Source organism: Oncorhynchus keta, chromosome 23 (genome assembly GCF_023373465.1).
Source record: "Oncorhynchus keta strain PuntledgeMale-10-30-2019 chromosome 23, Oket_V2, whole genome shotgun sequence".
Taxonomy (NCBI): domain Eukaryota; kingdom Metazoa; phylum Chordata; class Actinopteri; order Salmoniformes; family Salmonidae; genus Oncorhynchus; species Oncorhynchus keta.
This window is the reverse complement of record NC_068443.1, coordinates 33,969,356-33,978,345: the sequence shown is the minus strand read 5'-3', so window position 1 is coordinate 33,978,345 and position 8,990 is coordinate 33,969,356. Positions and strand designations below refer to the sequence as shown.

The 8,990-nt window shown below is 44.8% G+C and overlaps 1 protein-coding gene across 5 annotated transcripts in view; it reads left to right on the top strand.

Annotated features, from left to right (window-relative positions):
- The first annotated feature begins 248 nt into the window (after positions 1-248).
- Positions 249-8,990, top strand: part of LOC118402193 (eukaryotic translation initiation factor 4 gamma 1-like) — a 29,200-nt gene continuing 20,458 nt past the window's right edge. For 2 of the 5 annotated variants that reach the window (XM_052477059.1, XM_052477057.1), the window contains exons 1-7: positions 249-681; positions 3,045-3,163; positions 3,391-3,477; positions 3,670-3,702; positions 4,358-4,378; positions 5,096-5,275; positions 5,590-5,689. In XM_052477059.1, coding sequence (XP_052333019.1) covers positions 3,089-3,163; positions 3,391-3,477; positions 3,670-3,702; positions 4,358-4,378; positions 5,096-5,275; positions 5,590-5,689 — 496 coding nt within the window. In that variant the 5' untranslated portion in view covers positions 249-681; positions 3,045-3,088. Of the gene's footprint in view, positions 765-3,044; positions 3,164-3,390; positions 3,478-3,669; positions 3,703-4,357; positions 4,379-5,095; positions 5,276-5,589; positions 5,690-8,990 lie in introns of all 5 variants that reach the window. The other 3 variants (XM_052477058.1, XM_052477060.1, XM_052477061.1) reach the window with 3 other exon arrangements.

Genomic DNA, 8,990 nt, shown 5'->3' with positions numbered 1-8,990 from the left:
AAGTTATTGGCCTTGATCAATTACACAAACAAATGTCTACTATTAAGATGGTCATTTCCTTGTTTTCTCACAATAATCTCGGGGGTGTAAGTGACAAAAGAATACAACATTATGCAATAATAGCTCTTAAAAATAATTTATACAACACGCATATGAAGTTTGTGTACAGAAGCGGAAAAACGCTAATGTTCGCGTCCACTGTCACATGACGGAGGATGCGTCATCAAATAATGATTTTCCCGGAAGTACCCATGCGACTTACCAGGCGCACCGTCCGGCCGGCTCCAGCGGACGAGAATGCATCGCAACATGGCCTCGCTGTAAACCGAACGAAACCCCAGTAGATTGTGTATTTGACCGGCAATCCGTCACCATCGGCGCCTTGATCATGGACCTCCGGTCCAGAGGCTTTTTCCGGAGGCATTGGAGTTGTGAATAATAATCTTCAAGTGCTATATTAACACATTTTATGCCCTACTCACTTTTGCACGCTCCATGGATTTAAAGAACAAGTGACAGCAATAGCACTCACCCCAATAAGGGCACCACTTTCCATTTGGAGGAGAGGACAAGAAACTACACTACAATTTTTAAGTAACGGACGATCGGGTGTAATATATATATTTTCCACTGTTGATTCCAGTTTTCGCTCATATCCCTCACAGACACAATTCATAACCGGTAAGAATCCAGTGTGCGATACCTGCTATCGATCTTTGAAAGACAATTGGATGAAGGCCCTGCTCTTGTCAGTCCATTACAAGGTTAGCTAACCTAGCTAGCTAGTTTAGAAGAGTAGCTAATGTTAGCTAGCTACATGTAAAACCGCTGGCTTGCTAAAATTGAATATTGGCTTTGGCTGTCTGTGCTCGTCAAAACGAGCTTGATAAGCTAACCTTTTGAGTTTAAAACTAATGCCAGTTCATAGCGGTGTTTTAAGTGGGTGAAGGTATTGGTAAATTAGTTAGCGAGCCTGGAATGTTTCTAGCTTTCTAATCTTCCCTCTTGTGAACGTTCAATATGACAGTTTCCATCGAAACAAATTGACTAACTATCTAAACCATTTTGTTAACCTGTGTTTTACTTCAATGCCGGTCTGGCGATTTACTCTGAGTTTCTTAAATCACACTTTTAAAATATCTAACGTTGGTTAATCCGACCTGTCAACATAGCTAAATCTAGGTAAGGCAATTGTCATGCTGGTTTTTCTATGTGTGAGGCTTGGTTGGGCCTACAACGAATTAATTCTGATCGCAAGACTCGCATACCAATTAACATATGAAAGTGTATCAACTATTTCAATTGGATACCATGAACGTAATGTCTTTAATATTGCGATGCACAAATGATGTGTCGACATGTCACTGCAGAATGTATCAGTCACTCGACATTACTATGAGAGACACGTAGAACTACCACACAGGCTCGCTAGCGCGCGTTAGCTAGTGGGGTGTGTTTGACATCCACCATCATTGGCATGCTAGAAGGCCTTCCCTGCAATTTGACCCATCAGTAATGTTAGTTGTACCGAATCAAACCACAAACCGATCGTGTTATCATTGGGTTATTTCATGTTCTTTATTTGTATTTAGTGCCTAAAATGTGTTTACCAAATAATGAACTAGCCACAGATGGGATAACATGGCTAACACCGGGTACTTGCTAGCTAGTAGTTAGCTAGCCATATGACACGTCTTCCTAATGTGGGATCGCCTCTTTAGACCATGTGATAACAGTTTGACACTACTTCTTTTCATGCTTGAATTAATGGCAACACTGTAGCAATAAGTAATGGGAATTTGCGGAACCTCTTACATGTCTCAGTAGACCCATGCCTGTCTACAACCCACACCACTCAAATGTGGAATATATTGCTTAACCGTAAAAGTATACAGAAAATATACAGAATCTCAAACATTGTAACCACTAACCAGCACATATCTATAAAAAAAAATGGGGAAAATCTGTAACAATCAGAGGCTACTGGCAAGTGAACTTTGACCAGAAACAATACATTCTCTGAAACTAGCTAACCAGTTAGTTCAATTGAGCGTGAGTGAATGTACCAGCTCAGGCCAGCGTGAGCCTAATCCCCAAGAACGGATGCAGAGAAGTGAATATATTTTAGATTTTTATTTAACCTTTATTTAACAAGGCACGTTAAGAACAAATTCTTATTTCACAATGACTGCCTACCCCGGCTAAACCTTTCCCGAACCTGGACGACACTTGGCTAATTGTGTACCGCCCAATGGGACTCCCGATCACGTCCTCTAGTACTGAGATGCAGGGCCTTAGACCGCTGCGCCACTCGGACCCCATGACCCCATTAACTGGTTTTTCGCCATTTCTAATCCGCATCCATGTGTCATGTCAAATTCATCTCCCCATCATTAGTTGACGATAGTCATGGTGCAACGTGTTTTTTTAATTGTTATCATCTGCCAGGAGGATCAATAGATGGTTCAATTGCCCCTAAAGTGGAGATATGGTAATTACCCGTAACCCAATTCAACCCCAGGAGGGATGTGATCTCTCTTGTTTCAGGCCTAAATAGCAGTTAAGAGGTATATGCAACTTTCCCCAGCTGAAATAGGCTAAACCTAGAAGACTAAGTGGAAAGTGAAGGAGGGATATAGGGAGGTGAAAGTAAGTGTGTATTGGCGCAAGGGTACAGGGAGGAGGCATTACTGTTATCAGGGCAGGGTCAGTAAACACCACCCTTGCTGCTTGGCGGGACAACCTTTCTATAGCGCAGACAAACCCACTAACCCATTTCCAATTTTGTAACTCGCCTCAACAACAATGCTGTCACAAGTTCTGACATCCCTGTTCGTGGAAGCCCATGAACTTCATAGGGAGTTAACTTGAGCCTGCTCGATCATCGGTCAGTGGGCATGGTGTCCAGGTTATTATTGTATATCTAGTCTACTCACGCTAGTCTGACCTACCCAGTATCAGAATGTAGATTGTAGTCTTCCATGTTTTTTTGTTGATTTAGATTTTTTGTTGTTGTTTTGCTAACTCTTCCTCCTTCTCCTCAGATCGGCTGGCAAGTCAGCGCCACCCTAATGCAGAACCAAGTGAAATGAACAAACCACCGCAGCCTATAACGGGACCCACCTCTGTCCCACACCCCTCCCCCTCCCCTGGACTGACACAGGTGAGAGCCATTGACAAGACCCAGTGTGTGCTGACTAATCAGGGTAGCGTTCATTAGGACATAAACACGTGAGAATGTTTTGAAACTGGGACATTGCTACCTGAACTTGTCCAATAAGGATGCACATTTTTGTTTTATTACATTGTACCCTAATGAACACAACCCATCTCTGGCAGGAAATTATCTAACTAACGCAGTTGTGTTTCTCTCCCTCCCTTCTCTCCCAGGCTGCCTATGCCCCAGGTCAGCCCCCTTCTCTCGTCTTCGCCACCCCACCACCTCAACAAATGAACTCTTCACCGCAACCGCGACAGGTATTGCCCTCTCCATCTCTCTCATTCTATTTCCTGCTCTTTTGCTCACGCTCTCTAAATGTCCAAGCTTCTGTTACGCTGTTAACTCCAACTCTTGCTCAACTGTAACGCTTTGGTCCAACCTGTTTGTGTTTAAGTGTCTCTGGCTACCAACCTTGATCTCTTGCTCTCTTTTGCTGTCCTCCCTCCCAGTTCGCTGCAGGGCCTCGTGCTTTACACCAACAGGTACTAACTCCCCTCACCTTCCCCGAAATGTCTGTCATCTCGACCTGAAAGTAGACCGCTGTGCGTGAATGCAATTTAACTTCAGAGAAAGATGAGGCTAAACAGCCATTCTAGTTCTGATCAGACCCAGCTGTAACTAGATGTAAAACCACCTAATTTTGAGTGAAATATTTCAAAAAGTATCAATTCAGGTCATGAGTAGAGTGCCGTGCTATAATCCTCAGCCCTTTTGTGGCTCTCCAGGACCAGGGATTCCAGTAGTGATGTGTTCAGGCTGCTAATTACATAGGTTGCCCTTGGTTACACCTGATTCCACCTACTGTAGGACTATACGGTAAAGTTCCTAGGCACCAGGGTCCATCGGTTTTTACATTTCACCTGTTCATGTATAAATTACTTTCCCTAATCAGGCTAAAGTGCCAGCCAACCCATCAGCCAGGCCTACGATCAACGGTAGTTCCTTGTGGATTTAACTCTCTAGCTTGATTTTTCCTTGATGGCTTCATATTTTCTGGTAGTCAGCAGCAAACTGTTAGTGGCTGAGTGATATACTGCTTCTTCTCATTCTCTCGTTCCTTCTGCTCTCTCTTCTCTTGTCCTCCTCCTCTCACCCCCCCACCCTCTTGCTCTCTGCCCGTGTGTTGTGCGGCTGAAGGGCGGATACAGGGCACTGCAGGTAACAGCTTCTTTTCCTTCTCACCCTCCTCTCGGTCCGTCGAACCTAGCCGTAGTTTAGTCTGAGTCTATAGAACTAACGTCCAAAAGTTTACTCTCGTCCCTTGCCCAAGGGCTGACAATAATCAGTGATCATTGGCAAAATACTTTTGTTGGGTAGATGCTAGCTATGATCATTGTCGAAACTTGTAGCTGATCCTGCTTCAGTTTAATCCTGCTCCGTCGTATTATAGCCTAGTTCCCAGTTTGACCACCTTTTGAAATACTAACCAGAGCCTGTGTCCACAAAGTGTCTTTTGACTAGGAGTCCTGATCTAGGATTTGTCCATAGAATCGTATTCAATATTATTGAAAAAGCCAAATGGATCCTAGATCAGCACTCCTACTCTGAGACGCTTTGTAAATACTGGGCCAGGATGGATATAGCGCCTCCCTGTTAGTCATGGGGGATTCTCATACTCGCTACTCTATGAACATGCACCCATGAGGTCCAGTAATTCACAACACAGGCTTGTAAATCCCAAACTAAACCCCCCCCATGGCAGTCATTGTGTGTGCAGTGTGTTCAGCTCTCTGGAGTCTCGACCGACCATCTGACAGTTTCAACATGTGACATTTTAACACCGCAGTACACACAGCTCACCATTTCGCTCATACACACACTCAAATATACTGTAGAAATATACTGACAGTTTCTCTCTCCCCTCCATCTCTCTAGCCCTACTATGCCAACAGGGCCACCATGTCCACCAGTGCCCCCCGGGTCCAGACCAGCAGCGGGCCTCGTCCGGTGGGTCCCACCCACGTCTACCAGCCCAGCTCCCAGATGATGATGATCCCTGGGCAGCAGCTGTCCTTTGCTGGCTCCCCTCAGGGCTACTTCATCCCCCCTGGACAGGTGCCACAACCGGTCATGATGACTTTATGTTAATGGTTAACTTCACTTGAATATAGGGTTGCAAGATTCCATAAAATTCACAGCTTTCTGGAATGTCGTGGAAGTTTTGTGAATTTTAAAATGTAAATCGTATAACACCTCTCGTACAGTATTCCAGCACCAAAAAGTCTCAAATCAACATAGTGTTGTAGCTATACCGAAACGCAGCAAACAAGAAGCTTGACCCCTTTAGGACAGGTAACTCACAGTCCTATACCTTTAAACAGTTCTAAGTGTCCAGTCTGCCCCCCCCCCCCTTCTCTCTCTCTCTGTAGTACCGGGCTCCCTACATGCCACCCAGTCCACAATACCCCGTGACCAGTGGCACGGCAGGCTTCTACCCAGGAACCAGCCCGGCTGAATACCCCACCTATGGTAAGGGGCTCCACTCTGGGCCATGGCCCAACAGCCAAGCACAACCATGACCACAACCACAATCTGGATTTGAACCACAGGCACGACTGGATCAGCAGCTGGAACTCGAACCAAAACCTAGTGTTGAACTGCAATCAGATGCTCTTTGTCAGGGCATAAATGTAACTTTTTGGTCCACCAGCCACTGTGGCAGGTAGATAAAAAAACAATAGATTTTTACCAGCCAAAATATTTTTTGGCCTGCTAAAATTACACCAGCAAAACACAAAAAACAAACAAGCATGCTTTGTAATGTCTCTAGTACAATACATACAACAATACATTACTAGTAGAGATGCAACGGACAGTGGGCCCACGGTACGGTTTCGGTATCTTTATATTTAAGAAACGTAACACAGCACCGTTTAAACAATGAACTCTTTATTTTGCCTATAGACATACAACTTTCCATTCGGAAAAATGGCAGCATGACTGACTAGGCCTGGTTTCTGTCTCTACTGTATGAAGTCAAGGGGAGAAAAACCTTAAAATTAAAATGGCTTCTTAGCTTTGACGACCTGTAGGTTCTTTGCCTTCTCCATTTTAAATAAACAGGGTACATACTTGTATAGGCAATATTTAAAAGTAAAAATAACAAAAGTGCAACATCAAGTTGGTACCCTGTATGAGATATATGTTCCTTTATGTTAAGGTTCTTTTTAGGTTCTTCTGTGAAAAGATAAGCACGTCCAACATTCTCTGAAGCAAGACGAGAACGGCTTGTACTGACAATGTCCCCTGCGATGGACAAAACGCTCTCACTTACAACAGAGGTTCCCGGGACACCGAGACTGGTTGTGCAAGTTTTGTAACATGGGGGAACTTTGACTGGTTTGTTTTCCACCACACAAAAGGATCAGCATCCACATGAAGGAAATCTGCTGCCTTGTACGAGGTTACCACCTCAATCATTTTGGGAAAGGGCTTGGTCTATTCCTCTGCTTTGAAAAGCTCCCCAGATAACTCTGCCATGGCGATCTTCTATTGAGGAGGGGATAATGATGGATGTTCTTCCTCTGTGGATGGCCCTGCTTGAAACTGCAAGAAAAATGGCTAGTAATAATAATACAATTATTATTAAGTGAAACATATCTCATCACATTAACGCACATGATAAAAGCAATATCATGAGAGATCGTTTAAAAGTCACAATTTCTTTGAGGTCCTTGTCGACTCTGTCGCAGCAGGCTGGGCAGGGGTTTAATATAATATATGCCATTTAGCTGACGCTTTTATCCAAAGCGACTTACAGTCATGTGTGCATACATTCTACGTATGGGTGGTCCCGGGAATCGAACCCACTACCCTGGCGTTACAAGCACCATGCTCTACCAACTGAGCCACAGAAGGACCTTGGATCAAGGGCTGTAGATCTTTGAAGGTAGTCCAGAGGATCCCGGTCTGTGTATCTTCTCTCCAAGTCCTGAGTGATGGCTGCCTTGGTCCTCCATGATGGTTGCACTGTCCTCAGGACCCAGTGCCATGGATTTGATAATCATTGTCTTTAGAGGGATCATTGATGAGGTTTCACTGCTCATGAGAGTTGTCATTGTTTTCAGGGGGTTGAGTAGCCAAAATGAGTTCTTCTGCCAGCTTCAGTTCACTGTCAGTCAGCATGGTTCACTGTCAGTCAGTCTTTGACCGACTTCTTCACCGCCTATTCCAATACAGCAGAGTAGCTGGCCGGTTGCTGTTCCACAACGTTCCAGCATGTCATGAATGGTATTCCAACAGGTTGTGATGGATTGGGTGTCATGGATTCATTTGTGCTTTGGTATATCTAGCATCTCTTGCTTGACTCAACTTGGTGAGCGGTGGTGTTTTTGTGACCTTCGCCAGGAGGCGGGACACTGCCTTGGGAGAGAGAGAGAGAGAGACTGCCCTCTTGGCTGCAAGGTTCAGGATGTGTGCAAAACATTCAATGTGGGGGCCCAAAGCCATCAGCTTCATGGATGGCATTCACTATCTTTTTTTGCGTTATCTGTAGTGGCTGGGATTGTGCTATTTGGTCTTTCTTGCTTCCACTCTGTCACAGCGTTCAGTAGTTCAAGGGCTACCCCTTCGTCAACCCAATCCAGTACATAGTGAACCGTCACAGTGAGGTAGCCTTGAGTTGCTCTGGAAGTCCAACTATCAGTGGAGAGAGTTAAGATAGGAATGGACAGACACCCTATCTATTTCTCTCTGATGATTCATGGAGTTTGGCAATTACTTTGCTGCTGACATTACATGCTACATTTTTCATCAGGTGACAATCTCGAGTCAGTAACCACAAAATATGGCTGCAAATCTTTGCCTGTCAATACTCCCACTGCTTTCGTTATTTCTTTATTTTTCTGAATTTTTCGCAAATTGTTGTTGGAAGGCAGCAGCAAGAGGTTGTTGTGTTTTTGCGAACGAGTGGACTCTCCTTGCTCCAGCTCCACCTGCAAGGGATACGGCCGGGTGATGGCGACTTAAATTACACATGTTAGAAGTGTTTCCACTCGAGTCGCCGACAGTGGCAAGGCAATGCTTGCGGATTGTACTTTGTTTACGGTCTTCTTACCCTCATCATTGTATTGAACGCCAAAATGTTCCCACACAACGGATTTGAAAGACTGCTGTGCCTCTTCAAATTTGCTTCTCTCTGTTTCGCTAGTGCTCGCCATTGACACATTGGAGCTGAGAGAATATTTGTTTCCTCTCTCTTCATGGGGAGGTTTCCTACTGAGATGTCATTGCAAATCGTCCGTTAGTTGTTTTAAGGGGGGTTGCGGTCACTACGGTTGCCACATTTTGAGCCATTTCTGTGAGGTAAAGTTTGTCAGCCCTCAGGGGTCCCCTAATGTCCTGTGGCCCCAAGCAGTTGCCTGCCAAGCCTGTTCTCAAGTTGTGCGTCTGGTTCTGTGGATCTAAATGTACAAAGTGCATGTAGTCTGCAGCGCAATAATTACATTTGGAAATTATAGGAAAATGACAGGAATATCGTAATTCTGCGGTTCACATGTGCGTATTGAACTGTAGGGGGCGTACTGAACGGTTCGACAAAATACTGTCTCATTGCATCCCTAATTACTAGTAAAAAGTAACTAATGTGGTATATTAAATCAGATTTTGTCACCTGAGCCCTTAATATTTCCCCTGGAACATGACCCGTCAAACCGCACTTGTTAACACCCGCTCGCTTGACCCGGAAGCCAGCAGCACCAATGTGTCGGAGGAAACACCTTTCAACTGGTGACCGAAGTCAGCTTGCAGGCGCCCGGCCTGCCACAAGGAG